The 19,713-nt window shown below is 37.7% G+C and overlaps 1 protein-coding gene across 1 annotated transcript in view; it reads right to left on the minus strand.

The window, feature by feature from the left end:
• Nucleotides 1-19,713, minus strand: part of LOC124619377 (nesprin-1) — a 635,455-nt gene that overhangs the window by 224,875 nt on the left and 390,867 nt on the right. Inside the window, exons 91-95 of the mRNA XM_047145705.1 lie at nt 18,206-18,545; nt 12,831-13,013; nt 12,439-12,729; nt 11,977-12,099; nt 11,738-11,889 (exon numbers count right to left, since the gene is read on the minus strand). Of these exons, the coding sequence (XP_047001661.1) occupies nt 11,738-11,889; nt 11,977-12,099; nt 12,439-12,729; nt 12,831-13,013; nt 18,206-18,545 (1,089 nt within the window). The remainder of the gene's footprint in view (nt 1-11,737; nt 11,890-11,976; nt 12,100-12,438; nt 12,730-12,830; nt 13,014-18,205; nt 18,546-19,713) is intronic.

The raw sequence follows: 19,713 nt of genomic DNA on the forward strand, positions 1-19,713 counted from the left end.
GGAGTCAGAATTCTTTTTACTTCACTGACATATTACTTTCCATTTTCAGATTACAATTTCTTGACATTTCTTCCTGTCTGCTTTCCCACCATGATTTTGAAGTTTTTAAATGTCTGTGTGATCCAAGGCTTTTTCTTCAAAAAATGGACACACTTTTATCTCGAAAAATCATCATTAAATATGAGAAAAATAATTATTTCCATGAAGTCATTTTTAGAATACTTTTTGCTAGTTTCCAACAAAAGATGTGACCACTTTCCTATGATGCAGAACTCATATGGAGCCTTGACCAAAATATCCTCATTTACTCCCGTTGAAACCTTTGCCATATTCAACGTACTTCTGTGATTCACGTGTCCTAGCTTGTGATGTCATAAACATCCATGACATTTGGTGTAGTAGCATTGTTTCATTTCACCTGTATTCAAACAACAGATACCATTCTTAGGTGATGCTTTGGCAATTACTTCACCTCCTATTTTATATATCATCAACCTCTTTTTGTTAAAGCTGATATGATGCCTCTCACTTTCAATTTTACTAACTGAGAGCAAAAGCAGAGTTTGGGACATGAATGACATACATTGCTTCTACTTCTACTGTTTTTTCACCAGTATAGACAGCCAGAATAACACTCCCAGAAGTCTCTGCTACTAAGCTGTCACCCCCAAATTGACCATGGAGCTTTTACCTGGGTTGGCATTATGAGGCTTCCCTCCATCATCAGTGATGTGAAGCAAGGCACAATAATCTAAATACCACCTCTCTCCTACAGAGGACTGTTTAGAACTTGCTGCGAGAACAGCTTTTGTGTGTTATGGCTGTGTTCTAGTTACATTTCCATTCCTGTTATGAGCTTCCACCTTTTTCACCCTTGCCAGAATAATATTTAGGAATATGATTTACTTGCAGCAGTTAATAACGTGTTTTGTATGACCTTTGTTATTACCATATAAGGCTGATTCTTCATTTCCATTTCTATCTTCAGGTTTGACATCTTGTAGTAGTTTTACTTTAATACAATCTCCAGTGATATGTGTGCTAATGTTTCCAAGTGTCATAATCATAGTTTGATAATGAAGATGTAATCCAGTCCAGAGGAAACTTCTTATCCACTCTTCACTCCCTGGGAACTTTGTTTCATTTAACTTAAATGTGGTCATTATGATTTGATTGTAGTAGTCATCTAATGACACGCATTTATCTAATTTGGTTGTGATTAATGTTCTCAGCAAGCTAACTCCATGTGTTAGTCCAATCTTTTTCCAGGGCTGTCCAGGCTTCTGGTGCCTTATTCATGTCCCTTGATATGGCAATAATGTGTTTTGTCCACATACAGTATAATCCATCTGTCTATATTCTTCCAAGAACTATTTGGTTTCATCAGATTCGAAGGAGATTTTTCTATTATATCCCACAGATCATCCTGAACTAAGCCTTCATTGCAAATTTCCACAGCAAATAATTTTTGTATCCAGTAAACTTTTTAAGTATCGGAAGCCCAGAAGAGACTAGAAATCATTTTTAGGTCTGAATGTATATAATAAACAGCAGTCTGTAACTGCACACACAAATGAGCGATCAGATAAAAAAAAAGGAAAAAACTTTCACACACTCATAATTTACACATGTGCATTCAGCTCATTCTGTACAGATACACGGGGAACGCTGTTATTGTGTCAGATATGATTTCTAGGCTATTTTTACATCAAATCTTTTTCTCTTGCTCTGGAACATCAGGAGTTGCATTTTACACATTCTCAAGTCTCACTTACACTGAAATTGGCATCAAATTTATTATATGTCTTCACTTGTTGTATAACTAATGTTATTTTCAACTAACGGAGGTCACTTGAAAATGGACCTACTGTCATGTCAAAATTATTTCTTAAATTATGACACAACAGCAAAACAACATTCAGTTGTCCAGCAGCTGTATGCTGTTTCAAAAGAAATTCTGAGGGGGGAAAAAATGTTGAAAAAACAAGAACTTGATGTGAAGATTGCAACATGGGCTTTTGTGCGGTACCTTGCTTCAAGATATACGATATTCAGAAAAAGTATCAGTAAGTTTCTCTTGTGTTTGCAATGTTGAACATGATTTTCTCATATCCTTCATTACGTACATTAAATGTCAATTAAAATAAATTCTAAATCCAGTTTTTGGTATTGTTATATTTACTTAATAAAATCCTCATAATTATTCTAGTTATTGAATAACAAAATTGGTCTGCGATTTTAGAATGTTGAAATCTTGTGGTGACTTAGCAGTGTGGCCCCTCCCTTGTAATGGTTTGATGAGTCATGGTGTATTTCTTGACTGAAATATGCAGTGCTAATATCCATTTATAAAGAATTAAAGATTAGCATGTGCTCTCTTAATTATAAAGTCATCACTCTCCTTCATGTGTTCTTCAAAATTTTTAGGAAGGTAGTTTATCACTGAATACAGAATAATTTTGGTGACAATATTCTTGTAATAACTACTCAATTTGGCTTCCATAGTGGAAGCTCTGCACAGAAAGCAATATTTGACCTCTTAAACTGAGTTCTGGTAGAACTAAACACGAAAAATTGCCTTGCTTGCATTTTCTGCAACTTTTTCATGGCCTCCAAGTGTGTAAATCATAATATTCTGCTAGAGAAATTTGAATGTTTCTGTATTAAAAGCATCTCCCTTGCATGGGGGGGAGTCTTATTGTAACAACAAAAAATAGAGCGACTGCTCAGCACTTCATGCTGCGTGGCACAAGTTGCAAACTGTTGACAGCAGCACTACGATATAAACAGTTTTATAGGATTTTTAATATACCAAGATTAATATTGTCTACCCCTTCCCCCCTTCTTTAATCTGTGTCATGGCATTCTACAATGCTTATTACTCACAGAAAAACAGTTTTATGGTCATACAACCATAGAAGACCTTATAGACCTTATATACGTTATCTTAAGTGTGTCGATAGAGTATTCATATGCAGCCGCTCAGCGCCTCACGCTGCATGGCATGAGCTGAAAACTGTTGACAACAAAGAAAATGGACAAATTGCTACTATAGCTGTTTCACAAGGCTTTCATGTTATTTTATTTAACCTGTCATTTTATAAAAATTTGTAGTCACAGCATTACAAACAATTTTACAGGCTTTTTTAATATGTTAAGATTAATATTGTGTACCCCTTGACCCCTCCCCCCTTCCCTTAATTGTGACATGGTGATCTACAATGTTTGTTATTCACAGAAAACAATTTTATGGTCATACAACTACAGATGATCGTATGTACGGTATCTTAAGTGTGCCAACTTTCATCAGTTCTCTTACAATCTCTAGTAATCTATATAATTTTAACTTTTAATAAATATTTATGAACTTTTTCTAATGGTTAGTAATTTAAGTGATGCAAGTTGTAAATGAAACAAAAGATTTGTTTGTAAACAACAAACAGTTGGCCCCAGCACCAATCAGAGGGTTCTTCCAACGTATTTATATATATATATATATATATATATATATATATATATATATATATATATATATAGGCCTTTACAAATGTCTGCTTGTGTCTGTGTATGTATGGATGGATATGTGTGTGTGTGCGCGAGTGTATACCTGTCCTTTTTTCCCCCTAAGGTAAGTCTTTCCGCTCCCGGGATTGGAATGACTCCTTACCCTCTCCCTTAAAACCCATATCCTTTTGTCTTTCCTTCTCCTTCCCTCTTTCCTGACGAGGCAACCATTGGTTGCGAAAGCTAGAATTTTGTGTGTATGTTTGTGTTTGTTTGTGTGTCTATCGACCTGCCAGCGCTTTTGTTTGGTAAGTTTCATCATCTTTCTTTTTATATATATATATATATATATATATATATATATATATATATATATATATATATAAAGTAATTAATTCCCGTACTGACTGATGAAATCATTTTATACGTTGTGATGATGAAAACAGATTGTAAACAGAAACACATAGCAGCATGTACCACATACCCAGCACCGCCTAGCGGTCTAGTCCACCTGGCTTCCAAAATCTTCACTTGGTAGCAGTTTTCACTTGTCTCATGCTTGAGAATGTTCTATATGACTGACAGCAATGGTAAACCAGCAAGCCATATTCTAGTCATTGTAATATGTCTTATCAGTGGTGAAATGTATCACATTTTCATGTTTCTTGATATCAGATATTGTTGTATTTTTTGTAGCCTCAAAATTCAGAGTGGGAAACAGTTCTGCAAATTCTGGTACTCATCTACTTCTCTTCTTTATCTACATAACCTTCGTTAGTCACTTTCCTCACCCATCCAGCCCCTTCCCTGTTCCCATTCCAGCACTAACACACTGTCATTCCGCCATCGAACCCAGTCTTTTTACTTTCCTGCTACTCCCCCTCCCCTCACCACCTCTCCCTGCAGTACTTCACTGTTTCACTGTCCACCACCTGCACCGTACTATCCCTGTCCCTCCCTGCCCCAGCCTCCTCCTTACCCCCATCCAGTCGCCACTCCCATCATGCACAGGTGCTGCTGCTCGCAGTGTGGTTTCAGTTGCCTGAGGTTGAGTTGCGTTCGCGCGCGCGCGTGGGTGTGTGTGTGTGTGTGTGTGTGTGTGTGTGTGTGTGTGTGTGTGTGTGTGGCGGGGGGGGGGGGGGGGGGAGTGTCTATTGTTAACTGAAACCTTAATGGCTGAAAGCTTTATTTGTGACAGTCTTTTTGTTGTGCCTATCTGCGACTCAGCGTCTCCGCAATATGGTGAATAGCAACTTCCCTTTTCATAATAATGATCTACATAAACCATTTACCAAAGTACTATTTAAAAACTTACGTTTGCAGATGATAAAAAGAAACTGATAAAGGGCCCAAACACATCCACAAAGTTTTTAACAAGTTGCTGGCAGACTCCCAAATAGAAACTAAAATAACAGAATAACTAATTATATCAAAAGGAAAATTAAGCTAAGAAATGTACAAAATTATGAAACAGAATTACTAGCAGTATCTGCTTTCAAGACTGCTGATACACACCTACAAAAGTACCAAACACCATCTTGCTTTCACAATGTGACTCCCTTTCATCCTGTGTTCTGAATGACCTGTCATTCCCTTTTTATCTTCCCAAGCATATCAATCCCCCCCCCAAATCCAAGGAAAGAACTTCTCAATCTCCAGACTGGTTCTATGAAGCCTGCCATGAGTTCCTCTCCTGTGCCAACCTTTTCATCCCTGTGTAGCACCTGCACCCTATTTCCTCAGTTATGTATGTATTTCAATCTCTTTCTTTCTCCACATTTTTTATCCTCTATACCTCCATCTAGCTCCTCGGAAGTCACTCCCTGATGTCATAATGTGCATCTATCCATCCTGTCCCTTCTTCTTGCTATTGTTTTCCATAAATTCCATTTCTCAGCAATTCTACGGTGAACCTCCTCGTTTCTTATTCTGCCAGTCCATTAAATTTTCAACATTCTTTTGTAACAACATATCTCAAATGCTTTAATTCGCTTCTGTTCCGGTTTTCCCCCAATCCTTGTTTCAGTAACATAAAATGCTGTCCTCCAAACATACAGTCTCAGAAATTTCTTCCTCAAATTAAGGTCTATGTTTGATACTAGTAGACTTCTCTTTGCCAGTAATAGTTTGCTTTTTATGCCTTTCTTACTCTATCCATCAGGCGTTTTCTGCTGCATAGGTAGCAGAATTCCTTAACTCCATCTACTTTGTGATTCCCAATTTGATTACATACCTGTCTTACACCCTTTTTAATCTGAGCACTTCATTCCTTGTTTTCCAGTCCTACTGCTCCCTCTTGGTTCTTGTACAAGCGTTGCCCAGAAAGTAGCGCACCACATTTTTTTTTCTCCGACAATTCTTTATTGACCATAATGAGAATTACACACATATAAGGATGGTGTTTTATCTACACACCCTATTTTGCCACATACCTCCATCCTGTTCTATCCTGGTGGTAGAGCCAGTGCTTCACTGTGTGAATCACCTCCTCATAGTCCTCAAAATGTCTTCCATGAATGGCATCCTTTAATGGCCCAGACATGGAAGTCTGAGGGGACTAGGTAATTGCTGTAGAATGTGAAAACCATGGATCGTCTCCCCGACTGCTGTAAATCGTGGCGCTCTGCTGAATTGCTTTCTGATGACCTCGCCCTCCATGCCCAGCAACTAACTGTACTTCTGTTCACAGTAGATGCTCCATAGACTTTGCACAAGCATTTTTGAATATTCCCCACAGTTTGTTTCTCTGCAGTGAGAAATTCAATGATGGCACATAGCTTGTAATGTACATCACTTACTTACGCCATTTTGAAACTGTCCTGCAGCTATGCTATCTGTCATAGGTGACAGAAACATGGTGCGCTCACTCACGAGACTTCATGTAATACATATGTAACGTTTTGCATATGTAGCATTGTTATTGGCTGAGAAAAAAAAATGCAGTGCCTTATATTCTGGGCAACCTTCGCACATACTGTATATTACTCATCTTTCATTGGGAGTTTTTCCAACTAAGCGTCAACAACTCTATTTTATGCAGTTGCAATGTCAGTATCATCATCATTTCCTTTGGACGTTTGTCCGACTTTAACGCGGGGTCGGCCTTGTTGCTATGGAATTTTATATTGTTAGTGTCAGAGGGTGGCTATACAGCTTACCCACATTTTTCTCAGAATTTTGAACATCTTGCACCATTTGACATTGTCAAACACTTTTTCTAGGTCAACAAATCCTATGAACATGTCCTGATTTTTCTTCAGTCTTGCTTCCATTATCTACTGCAATGTCAGAATTGCCTTTTTGGTACCTTTACCTTTATTAAAGCCAAACTGATCATAATCTAACAAATGTTCAATTGTGAAACGGAAAGAAGAGAAGGATTTCTGGTCAGACGAGAACAGGGTAATATCAATAGCAGCCAAAAATGGTATAACAGGAGTAGAACTCATTATGAATAGGAAGGGAGGGCAGGGAATGGGTTACTGTGAACAGATCAGTGATAGGGCTGTTCTCATTAGAATCGACAGCAAACCAACACCAATAACAGTAGTTCATCTACACATGCCTATGTTGCAAGCAGAAGATGAAGATGTTGAAAGGGTAATTTAGTATGTAAAGGAGATGAAAATCTAATAGTCATGGGAGATTGGAATACTGTTGTAGGGGGAAAAAGTGTTATGGGAGAATATGGAGTTGAGTGCAGGAATGAGAAAGGAGAAAGACTGATAGAGCCTGCAGTAAATTTCAGCAAGTAATAATGAATACTCTGTCCAAGAATTACAAGAGGATATGGTTTACTGGGAAAAGGCCAAGAGATGCAGGAAGATTCCAGTTAGATCACATCACGGTCAGGCAGAGATTCTGAAATCAGATATTGGATTATAAGGCATACCTAAGAGCAGACATAGCCTGAGATCACAATTTAGTAATGAGGAAAAGTAGCCACAGTTTAAGAAACAAGTGAGGAAGAATCAATGCACATACAAGTGGGATAAGGAAGTACTAAGGAAATGAAAATATATGCTTGAAGATCTCTGAGACTATAGATACTGCAATAATGAACAGCTCAGCAAGGGCAGCAACATTAAGAGTGCAACAGAAGTTCCAATCTTAAATGCAGTGGAGAGAGTGGGAAGGCCTCTACAAGGGAGAGGATTTGTCTGATCATGTGATAGAACAAGAAACAGGAGTCAACATGCAAGAGAGAGGGGATCCAGTATTGGGGGATAGACAACATTCCATCAGAATTTCTAAAATCACTGGGGGGAAGTGGCAACAAAATGGCTATTCAAGTTGGCATGTAGAATCCATTAGTCTGACAATATACCATCAGATGTTCAGAAAAATATCATAATCACTATTCCGAAGATAGCAAGAGCCAACAAGTCCGAGAATTGTCATACAATTAGCTTAACAGGTCATGCATCAAAGTTGTTGACAAGAATAATATACAGAAGAATGGAGGGAACTAATAATGCCTAAAGCAAGGACAGTGTTGGGTACTTTTACAGGTTTCTACCAGCATACTACATATTCTGCCCCCTGAAAGTATCTATTGGCCAGAAAGTCTGTCTCATAATTTAGAATACCTAGTTAGCTGTTACTTCTGTAATTTATCTGTATGTTTGAATTGTTTACTGTGAAGTTTTATCAGTTAACAGAAAGTTTGCTCAGCACAAATTATGAAGTCTTTAGCTCATCGCATTATTTTTTTTAATCTTACCCAAACTTAGTTTTTTCCTCTTGTTTTTCTGCTACAGCTGCATGAGTAACAGCAATAATAACAATATTTGTGACTCCAACAACATGAACAATAAGCTTCACTCAACAAATTTAATTCTGTGTTCAGGTATGTTTTTTTATTCTTTGAAAGTGAGTTAGTACAAGTAAGGTTAAGCTGCAAGCAGGGAGAGGAGACTCACGGCCAAGAGAAAGCAGACAAGCACAGAACTGCAAATAAAACTAAAAATCCTAGAGGAAGTAGACCACATTGTGTAGAAGAAAAGCACAGCTGCCGGCCGCGGTGGTCTCGCGGTTAAGGCGCTCAGTCCGGAACCGCGCGACTGCTACGGTCGCAGGTTCGAATCCTGCCTCGGGCATGGATGTGTGTGATGTCCTTAGGTTAGTTAGGTTTAAGTAGTTCTAAGTTCTAGGGGACCTTTAAGTGGAACTACAATTCAGTCAAAAACAGAGGTTGAAAAAAAATTTAGACATTCAGGATTTAAGTTGTTCTGCTGGTTAGCTGTACCAGTTCCAAACCACACACTCAGTTTCATCATTAGTGATTTGTGGTGAAGCAAATAAAGCTGCAGAATGTGCAAAAAGTTAAATGCATGAATTGAGAAGAATATGCCTTGGGTGATATCTACAATATGGACAGAAATGGACCTTTTCACAACTCTTCCCAAATCATACCACTGAAATAAAGAGCGACAAGTCCCATGGTGGAGCACACGGCAAACACTGTTTAGCTGTTGTACTGGCATGTAATTCAGACAGCAGTGGAAAAACACCATCCTGGTTAGCTGTACCAGTTCCAAACCACACACTCAGTTTCATCATTAGTGATTTGTGGTGAAGCAAATAAAGCTGCAGAATGTGCAAAAAGTTAAATGCATGAATTGAGAAGAATATGCCTTGGGTGATATCTACAATATGGACAGAAATGGACCTTTTCACAACTCTTCCCAAATCATACCACTGAAATAAAGAGCGACAAGTCCCATGGTGGAGCACACGGCAAACACTGTTTAGCTGTTGTACTGGCATGTAATTCAGACAGCAGTGGAAAAACACCATCCTTCGGTGATTAGGAAGTCAGAGAAACCATGTTGTTTTAAGAACATAAACGTTAATACTTTACCTTACATCTACTCTCACCATAAGAAAGCTTGGATCGACAGCTCATCAGTTTGTAAATGGTTTCTTCATTTTAACAGTAAAATGGTGGCTCAGAACAAGTAAGTTCTTCTGACACTGGACAGATGCACATATCATAACATACATGATCTTAACGTAAGCAATGTAAAGGTTCACTCCCCCCCCCCCCCCCCCCCCAAATCCACCCACCCACCCACCAAATACAAGAAGTCATCTTCAGCCTTTGTATCAAGGCATTATTCTGTCTTATTGAAAATGACTTGTGACAACAGCAGTTCACATTGCTGGAAAGGAGTGCGAATCACCCTATAAAAGCTATTGTTGCATCCTGTAAATCCATGTCATCACAACAGTTATAGAATTGTTTTAGCAAAGTCTATAGATGGTAATCCTGTTGATGAGTTAGTTGGTGACAGTGATGCCACTTCACCTGATGAATGTAATATTCTACAACACATTTTGAACCCTGGAATTAGTTTTGAGGAGTTTGGTAACACATATGATGATGTCGGTGCATGTGCTCCAGTGGAATCTGATGTACAAACCACTGTGTCTGAAATGCAAGAAATGCCACCAGGAGAAAGTGAAGATGGCAATATCATTCTGCCTACATGCCAGGAAGTGTTACATGCCTTGAACACTTTAGAACATTTTGCTGCAACATCCAAAACGATGCTGGTTTTACAGAGTCAATGAGTACACTTGGCCCTGAAGTTGACAAGTATTTTCATTCCTGTCTTTGACAGTGCAGTATACAGGACTTTTTCACCAGACTGAGTGAGATGGTGCAGTGGTCAGCACACTGCACTCACATTTGAGAGGACAATGGTTCAAATCTCTGACCAGTCATTCAGATTTAGATTTTCTGTCATTTCCGTTAATTGCTTTAGGCAAATGCCATGATGTTTCCTCTGAAAAGACACAGTTGATTTCCTTCCCCATCCTTAATTAGACCTCACTGTGGCAGGATCTTCATTCTTCCCCTCCTTTTCACATTGTATGCCTTCCTTTTAATGTCCCGAAATAAGAGAGTAGAAGTTACTGTAGTGTTTTCTATGATTATATATGTAATATGCTAGAATACCTATATAGGGTACATGGTTAACACATAGAAAAAAACTATTCCAATAACAGAATTTTGAATCCCTGGTTCACACAATATTTTTTTTTTACCTGAACTCCTGATTGTTTAGTCCTTTGGGATTTGCATTCATGAGGGCTTATTGTATTACAGAAAAAGAGCACCAGAGTACTGTTGGAGGAAAAGTCAGTGGTTTTGTTCAAAGTAACTATTTTTCTGTAAGATACATAATAAAGCAGTAATTCATAATTAATTTCCGTAACACGAATAGATTAGCATTAGCGGCAAATGGCTGTTAGTATACTATACAGAACTAAACTGCAGTGGCTGCTTATGACAATGTATGTTTGAATTGTTCTATTTTCCAGAAGGCTGCTCTCTTGAAGAGATTTTTGGAATATAATGTCTGAATGAATTAATGAAGTCCACTACACTAATCTACAAACTGTCCTACTTTCTTCAGCTATGACTGTTGTGGATTTTTCACATATAACACACCGTACCGCATTTTTTTGGCATATTCTTCACCCTCTACCCTTCTGTCAGAAACACTTGTCATTGAAGATGCAAACACATATTTCTCACTTCATCTATAGGTCAAATTGGTACACTCATGTTACATCAATACTTCTGATACTGGAAATTTGAGGTGTAGAAATTTAACCTGTCGAGATGTTGCTAACAGAGCTGGTTGTTCTATTCACCAAACAGACTGTGTGGAGTCATCTGACTGCTAACCTTCCTGACATTAAGATTTTTTAATGTAATAGCATTTGCAATTTTCTGAAAATAACAGATGTTTTCTTTTGTAATGTCTTTGATTGGATACCCTGAATGACTATTATCTACAGAACAATTCATTTCACCACATCAATGAGGTGCAAAAACACAAGGAAGGTACAGAGTCTCATGTGCAATCACTCAAGACAGTCAAATCTGTTTGAAAATCAAAGAAAATAATTCCGAGAAAACATCACTCCATCAAATCATGATTTTTATCATCATATTGTCATAATTATATTATACATGAACTTGTTGTTTGCCTAAACATATTTCTGCATTTAACCCTTGTTCCTAAGAACACACTGACAGTTTTGTGTATTACACATTTAATTATTCTAGAGTTTGTTGATGTTCCAGCAAGGGGAAAATAGAACTCTTTGTTATTTTATCAGAACCAAGGCTATATTCTGCATCTTTCCTAGCACTGATTCTGAGCAAACATTGTTATAACACATGGCAAATAACAAAATAAAAAAAACATGGACTCACCTTTTGTACCCATCAGTCGTCTTGTCAAGCTTAGCTTTAAGGGCAGAGGCTGATGCTTCAGAAAATGCATTTAAATATGTTAGTACAGTTCCTGATAGGAAAAGAACTTCTCCATGCAAACTTTTCTGTCCTTCCACTTCTCTCAGTAAATCCTAAAATAAAAATACTTTTGTAGAATCTTACATCATTATGGATACAAAATTACAAATGTATATACATTCAGTAATTAATAAACTTACTTCAATTGTTTGTTTAGTGTCAACTATCTGAGATTTAGATCTGACAGTTGTATCAATGTGTCGAGCCTTTTCTTCATTGGCATTGAGTAAAGACTCAAATGCCTGCCATTTAGCTTCAAATTCCTGTAGATAAAAAGTATTTTGTATGAAAACATATACCGAACAAAACACAGGACACAAATGAGTAATTGTCTGGAATGGATATAATACACAAGTTCTCACAATCAATATTAAATGATAACAAAACATTTATTTTGGGTAGGTAATGACTCACTGACCTGGTGTATGTAAACAATTATAAAAGAGAAAGTAAAGACACTGACAATTGTGCTTGGGTTATTAGGTATTGTGAATATATTTTTCATGCTTTTGGAACTAAATGTAGGTGAAATAGTAAATGAACATAACACACTGCAGTTATGAATATATTTTTCAGTAGCAGGTCCAAAACTGAGCTCTTACCTCCCAATGCTGACCAAGTTTGATGAGCGTGTCGTGCCTGTTCTCAAGACCAGCAATGAGTGCAGACCATTTTGAATTGAACTCTGCAACTTCCTTCTCTATGCGTTCTTTACTTGCATTGTCTGCTTGCTGCTCAATTTCTGCTGCTCGTTCATTGAGAAGGTCAATTTCTGATTGTTGAGTCCTTGCATCAGAGAGAGCATGTTCCAACTTCTGTATGTTGAACTGAAGGCCAGCTAGTGTAGTAACAGGTTCATCAGAGAACTCAGCCCTTGAAAGTGCAGCTCGAACCTAAGTTAACAAAATTTAAATAGAGTTTGACAAAAATCAGCATATCTGGATTTTAAAATGTAATGAATGATACAAACTGTGTTTAAAAGTTTCAAAAATACCTTGTCGAGGGCAGTGCAGTAGTCTCTCCAGACTTCCACACCTTGTTCCAGTCTTGCACTACGAGATCGGGCTGAATTTAATGTGTTCTTGAGGAGTTGTAGGTGCTGCTGCTGCTCTCTTCCTATCTCCTCCTGCTCTGAACCAGTAAGTGATGGCCAGATACGATCAGCAGCCTGCTGAAGCTGTTTGATCAAAAAATATCATTTTAAATTTCTTAAACTTTTCATACGTTTTGAAGAAATCCAATTATCATATCTGTATAAACTGTCTGTAAAACAGCTCAAAATTACAACTGGAAACTTTTGCTGCACAAAGAAATGGGGAATAGCTAAAAGACACATTCACAAACACTGGCTGACAAGAGAGGAGTTCGACCAAAATACGGAAACACCACAACAAATGCATGCAGATGCTAGCCAAGCTTGCAGGTTGTGCTGTTGTATTTGGCCATGAACGGCACCTGTGAAATGCCCTCAATACGTTGCAAGTGTCAGTTGTGATCAGAACAGTGTTCTGTGTAGTTATGAGTGCATTATGTTGGAGCTAAATGAATCTGAATGTGGGAAAATTGTTGGTGCTCATATGGTGGATACTTCCATAACCAAGGGAGCTGGTTTTTGAAGTTTCAAGAGGTGCCAATATATCAAAGATTCATGCCGCTTACAGAGAATGTGGTAAAACATGATCTGCTAAGTCACAACATGGACCAAGGAAATTTGTTGAGTGATCATGACAGATGGTCATTGAAGAGGATTGTGACAAAAAAATAAGAGGATGACATCAGACTGAAGAACTGAATGATGCAGCCGAAAACCCTGTGTGTACCAAAACAACACATAGGGAGTTCCATAAGCTGGAATACCAAAATTACTCATTAGTGATACAAATGCCCTTAGCAGGAAAATGTGGTGGCAAACCAAAGAAACCTTGATGATGGAGCACTGGAAGAAAGTATTTTGGTTGGATGAATCTTGTTTTCCACTGCTTCCAAAGTCTGGTTGAGTTCACATCCTGAAAGTAAAACATCATGGGGATTCATTGGTGATCTTGGCAGCCATATACTCTCTTATCTATTCTCCCAATGGTGATGCTGTGGTCCAAGACAACACGGCCCCTGTCCACACAGGTAACATTGTCCAGAACTAATTTTGTGAGCTCTAGGATGAACTGTCACGTCTCTCCTGATCACCACAGTCACAAGATCTCAATGTAATTGAGTCCTCGTGGTGTGCTTTGGAGAGAAAGGTGCGTGATCATTCTCCACTGCCATCATTATTTACTTATATGGTCGGGGCACACATTTTCACCTGTCCTCGTTGATATATATCAATGCCTGTTAGCAGCTGAAGGTATGAATATAATTCTAATTCCATCATTATTACCTGAACTTGCCACTATTTTGCAGGAGGAATGGTAAAGTTTCCCTTGAAAACTGAACAGGAACTGTACTGATCCATTCTGATATGGCTGGAAACTGGCAACAGGTTTCCTATATTGTTTACACACACACACACACACACACACACACACACACACACACACACACACAGAGAGAGAGAGAGAGAGAGAGAGAGAGAGAGAGAGCGCCAGCCTTTCCACATGCTTTTTTACTTAGGTTTTTTGTTCTAGCAGAGTTTCTCCAGATTTTTTATCTTTAGTCTACTGTTTACTGGCTATTAATTATCAGTAGAGGCCATATTATATGCATCATAAAAACCTTAAAATATGCATGAAAAATGCTTTAAAACACTTGAAAAGTATCGAAATATGCAACATCAAATAATAAAAAAAATGGTAGATACTGCATGCATTATATCTCAAAGTCGAACCTGCGCATATGAATTACGAGGACGACTGCTGGCCACACAAAAAATTTGTACATTTGGAACACTGATATCACTTTCTGAATATTTTCTGGTAGAGGTAAGGAAGGGGGCCTTTCCGGGATTATTTCTAAAGATTTGCAAAATGGAGAGAGATACTGTGATCCAAGAATTGTTCCTTCTTTGCTATTATTGTCTGTACGAAGCAGATGCGATGCAAGTGAGTTGCAGAGAAACAATTGATGGGGACCATCTTCAAGAGATATCACACGCAGAGTAATATTTTATTTAAAAAACAACATACAATCATGAATTTTTTTTTGAACAGTGTTAACGACCAGGTACTGTTCCAAATGTTCGGTAGTAAGATCGTATCTTCGATCACCCAAAACATTTTATAAGTGGAAAAGGACAGTTCTACATCAACTGAGGTAACTGGGCAGTATTTGAATTTGGGTGCCATGTTGCCACTTATTGTTTCTGTCCCTTTAATAAACTATCAATTTGGCACAAGGGTTGAAAGTCTGGGTTACTGTTTAAAATGTTTTCAAACTTCTCTTTAAGTTTTCTTGGGAATACCTCCAGCAATGGGGAGTTCACTAGAACAATTTTATTCATTAACTGAACATTCAGTCAGTGCCAAACCTTGAGTTTCAAGCTTTTTAATACTTCCAGGTATATGGGAAAAACGAGTGCAATTCACAGCAGTCTTTTTTAATACCGGAATCATTACAAGCTTCCTTGCATTGCCAAAGCCTCTGCACTGTCGAAGTCATTTCTACCTCTCTAATGGCCTCAAAATTATCATTGTAAAACAACACAGCTTCAACTCACGTACCCCAATGAGTTACACCTGGTTCGGGAGGTAAAGGCACATTTGGTAGTTTTTCTCTGTAGGTCCTAATGCAAGCAGGATCCTTTGGAAACAATTTCTTTGTGGATGAAATCAGTTTCTTTACATTAAAAAATGTGGAATGTTTTCTTCAGCAAGGTGACATACTCCATGAGCAAAGCACGTCACATAAATCAAATTGGGAGACAATACTCAGAGGACTTTTCCTGCTTTGATCATATAGGGAACAACAGCATCTGAAATAAACACAAACACCCTTTCATCTGCAGAAGATTCTGCAAATATTTTTCTAATACCTTCATTCACAAATCTGGCGATCGTAGAAGAGTTACTTTTTCAAGTTCTTTGCAGGTTGCTAGATAGAAAGGAGAAGGCTCTTCTTTTAAAGCACCAACAATTAAAATTTGCACTGTAACGGCCCCAAGTGTCTGTAGTTTCATCAACTGAAATCCAGATAATGCTGTCCTTGACTTCATTTCGTATTTCTTCCAGAACATTCACGTAAATTGTCGGTATGTAATTTTTATGCAATGTTGATTCATCTGGTATATTTTGATTTAAGCAATATTTGCGCAGGAAGCCTTTGAGGATAGGGTTTGTAAATTTGTGAAAAAGAATATTTCTTGCAATGAATGCTACACGTAGATCCACGTTAAACTGACTCTTTTGGTTACCTTTGGACAAATCCCTGCTTCTGCAACTTGCTGTTGTCAGAAGTTGTGGTCATGGTCCTTTCTTCTGCATTCCTGTGATACGAAGACTTGTCTTCACAAGTTGGTCTATTTGAAGCTTTTTTTAGCACGAAACATTTTTCTCATAAACTCAACAATATAAAATGATTCCGTCGTACATAAATGTTCCAGGATGGTCAGCTATCCAAGAAATTGTTTCTTTTTTTTGGGCGGCATGGCACACAACACGTTACACACTACAAGTCGTAAACATGTTCAACTGTGTACAAGTAAACAGAAAGCTAACTGAAGCAATGGACATGCGACAAAAAGGTCATGTAGTTTGATTCAATTGTTGCCGACGCATACGGTTTGACAGCGGAGGGCATTAAATAGGGGCAAGGGTGTAGGAGCACTGACTCTGCCTGCCTCTTCCTGTTCCTCTTCTGTAATTAATTCGCTAGGCAGTGGCCTCTCGGTTAGAGATTGCAATCAGTTCTAGGTTGTGGTTGATCTGAGAGACATCAAAACTAGATTACGCTAGAGACCACCTGTCTAAATTTTTAAAATATTGTAAACATATAGCAAAAATATGCATCATCACTAGTTTTTAGTTAAAATAGGCAATAATCAGCGAAAAGGAGCCAAATATCCAACATGCAAATGCATATAATCTGGTATATAAATTATCAGTAATAAAGAATTTCAGAATTGGCTGTTAGTTCACTGTTACTTTGGATTTGTTTCCCACAAATAATGATGCTTAGAATATAAAAGTTTCCAAGCCCAGAACTCAGTGTCTGTTTGTGTCTTTCAGCAGCTTCCAATTAATATTGGTGTTTCAAGTTGTTAGTATTTGACTCCAGATATCCTTAAAAATATATTATGTGTTATTCATTCATTAAACTTGACTTTATAATATCTAGTGTTTTAATGACTGTTGTGTGATCGCTTGTTACATAAACACATACTAGAATATATATTAGACTACGCTGCCAAAAGCATATAATTAATTTAAATAGAAGTTAAAGATGTTGCTTTTCGCTGGATATTATTCATGGATAAGATAGATACGTAATGTAGCATGGAGGCCTTTTATGCTCACTGATTTGATATTAATGCAGCCATTAACAAATGCGTTCTGTGTGTATGTATTTGCAATCAAAACGTCACAGGGAAACTGCGTTCATATTAAACACATCTTTCATGCATGTTTTCTTTGTACCACAAGATCTCAAGTAAATGGTGCAACTGTGGCACATATTGCAATACCAGTATGGGACAATGTGAAAAATAAGTACAATTCATTGAGAAATGTATAAAGTTTGATATATTGGATGGAAGGACACAGTTCTGTATGGATTAATTTGTTACACAAAAGTGCTTTCAAAATGCATGCTGTGACTATTAAAGATATTCAAAATCCCACAAAAGAGCAATGTAAATATGAATTGTAGTTGCTTATTGTTGATCCCTGGTCAAAAAATAAAGTTTATCAAAAGCAGTTGTGACTAGGTCCAAAATTTCTCAATGATCTTAAGTTGTTCGATAATCACTTTCAGTTGTTCTTGGCATGTTTTTTATTTTATATATACAGAAATAACTACTTTCCGAAGAGGTAGTATGGTGATGGAAATTCCATGATGTAAACAACACATGAAATTGAGGAAAGGCAAACACAGGTGGCTAATTGATGTGCAGCTAATTCATGTGCAGCAGATAGACACACAATAGCACAGAGACTCTGCTAGTTTTTGAGCTACAGCAATTTTTCCAGCTGAAGTATAAACACATAAATACACGTGTTCCAGTATTTTTACTCTCATAGTAAATTTTTGGCCCTCATAATTATGCCGATCTGCCCAACCTTTTAAGTTTTATAATTTTGTTATAGCTTTCCTTCACATTTCTATATTTAACCATCTGCTTATGTTCTCTATCACTCAAGACTTATTTGTAATATCAGTGCACTTAAAAAACATTCAGGTTTATTACGTATAGATCTTTCTTCTAGAAAGATTACTTACATTTTGGGACACTAGTTCTCGCACTGCAGCTTCACCAGAACCACTGAAGAAAGCACGATGTTCCTCAAGATCTCGTACCACATTTTCAAAATCAATTCCACGATTTGGAGGCCCAAGCCTGACTTCAGCATCTCGCACCCAAGCTTCCAGCTTGCCCCTAAGGGCTGCATAATCTGCTCGTAGCTGTCTATTTGTGTCAAGGTATCGTCCACGGTCTTCTATTTCTGCTGGCAGTGTATTCAGCAGTGAGCTAGCTTCGGACAGCTGCTCTACTAGTGAAGATGGCATTCCATCATCATGACGTAAGCTCTGCTGCAAAGCTCGCACTCTATCCAGATACCTAAATAAAGATAGCATGTAAACAATACAATATAACAATGTTTGTTGTAATTAATTATAAAATTCAACTAGAAACTCTGTAAGAAAGAAGAAAAATTTCAGAAACTAAAGAAAATTTACGTACTGTGGCTAGTTTACTAACTACTGGTGTCAGATTCAGCAGAAGATCTATAAAGCTACCTTCAAAATTAAAACTGCTACACTTATTTGGAAAACGAACTTCACAATGGCTTGCTAAAAACGTATGAGTATGTTTACAGTGCCATAGGTTTTGCAGTGGGGGGTCTTTGTTCATTAATAGTTTCCTTCTCAAATAATTGCACCTCAATTTTCATCATATATGCATCGTACATAGTTAGGAACCCCACTCATGATGGAAATATATTAGATCTACTGGACACAAACAGACCTGATGTCTTTGAATATGTCCACATCAAAACTGGTATATCTGTGACCATGGCACGATTGTGGCAACAATGATTACCAAAATACAAAGAACTATTAAAACAAGCAGAAAGACACACATGTTCTGTAAACTAGATAAAAAATCAGTAGTGTTATATCTGAATGAATAACTTGAAACTTTTAGCACAGGCCAGGAGCACATAAAGGAACTCTGGCTTAAGTTCAAAAGATAGTTTAGTAAGCACTGGATAGATATGTATCCAGTAGAACAGTTCATAATGGGAGGGAGCCTCCATGGTATATGGCCACTGTAAAGAAACTTCTAAAGAAACAGTTGTAAAACAAAGAAGCATAGGGCTATAGCCAGAGAGATGCTGAATAAAACATTTTTGGCCGTCACGAGAGCAATGCGTGATGCCTTAAATGACTACTGTAGCAGAATATTGTCAAATGACTTTTCACAAAGTACAGAGAAATTCTGGTCATATGTAAATGCTGTTAGTGGCACCAAATTTAGTGTCCAATCCCTAGTGAATGAGAGCATTCAATGCAAAACCTAAAATGCGGGTATGTGATGGGGAAGAAAATAATAATTCCTTCAGATCTAGTGCGTTTTTGCCCTATGTGGGTGGTCTTTCCTTGAAGATAGGCCATATTCTTGAGAAACACTGTGTTAAGGTGATCTTCCAGCTTGCTCACAAAGATTGCAGCTGTACTCGGCTCTGTGAAGGACGATTTACAGCTTCGTAAAGCGGGTGTGTATC

The sequence above is a fragment of the Schistocerca americana genome, chromosome 6 (genome assembly GCF_021461395.2).
Source record: "Schistocerca americana isolate TAMUIC-IGC-003095 chromosome 6, iqSchAmer2.1, whole genome shotgun sequence".
NCBI lineage: Eukaryota > Metazoa > Arthropoda > Insecta > Orthoptera > Acrididae > Schistocerca > Schistocerca americana.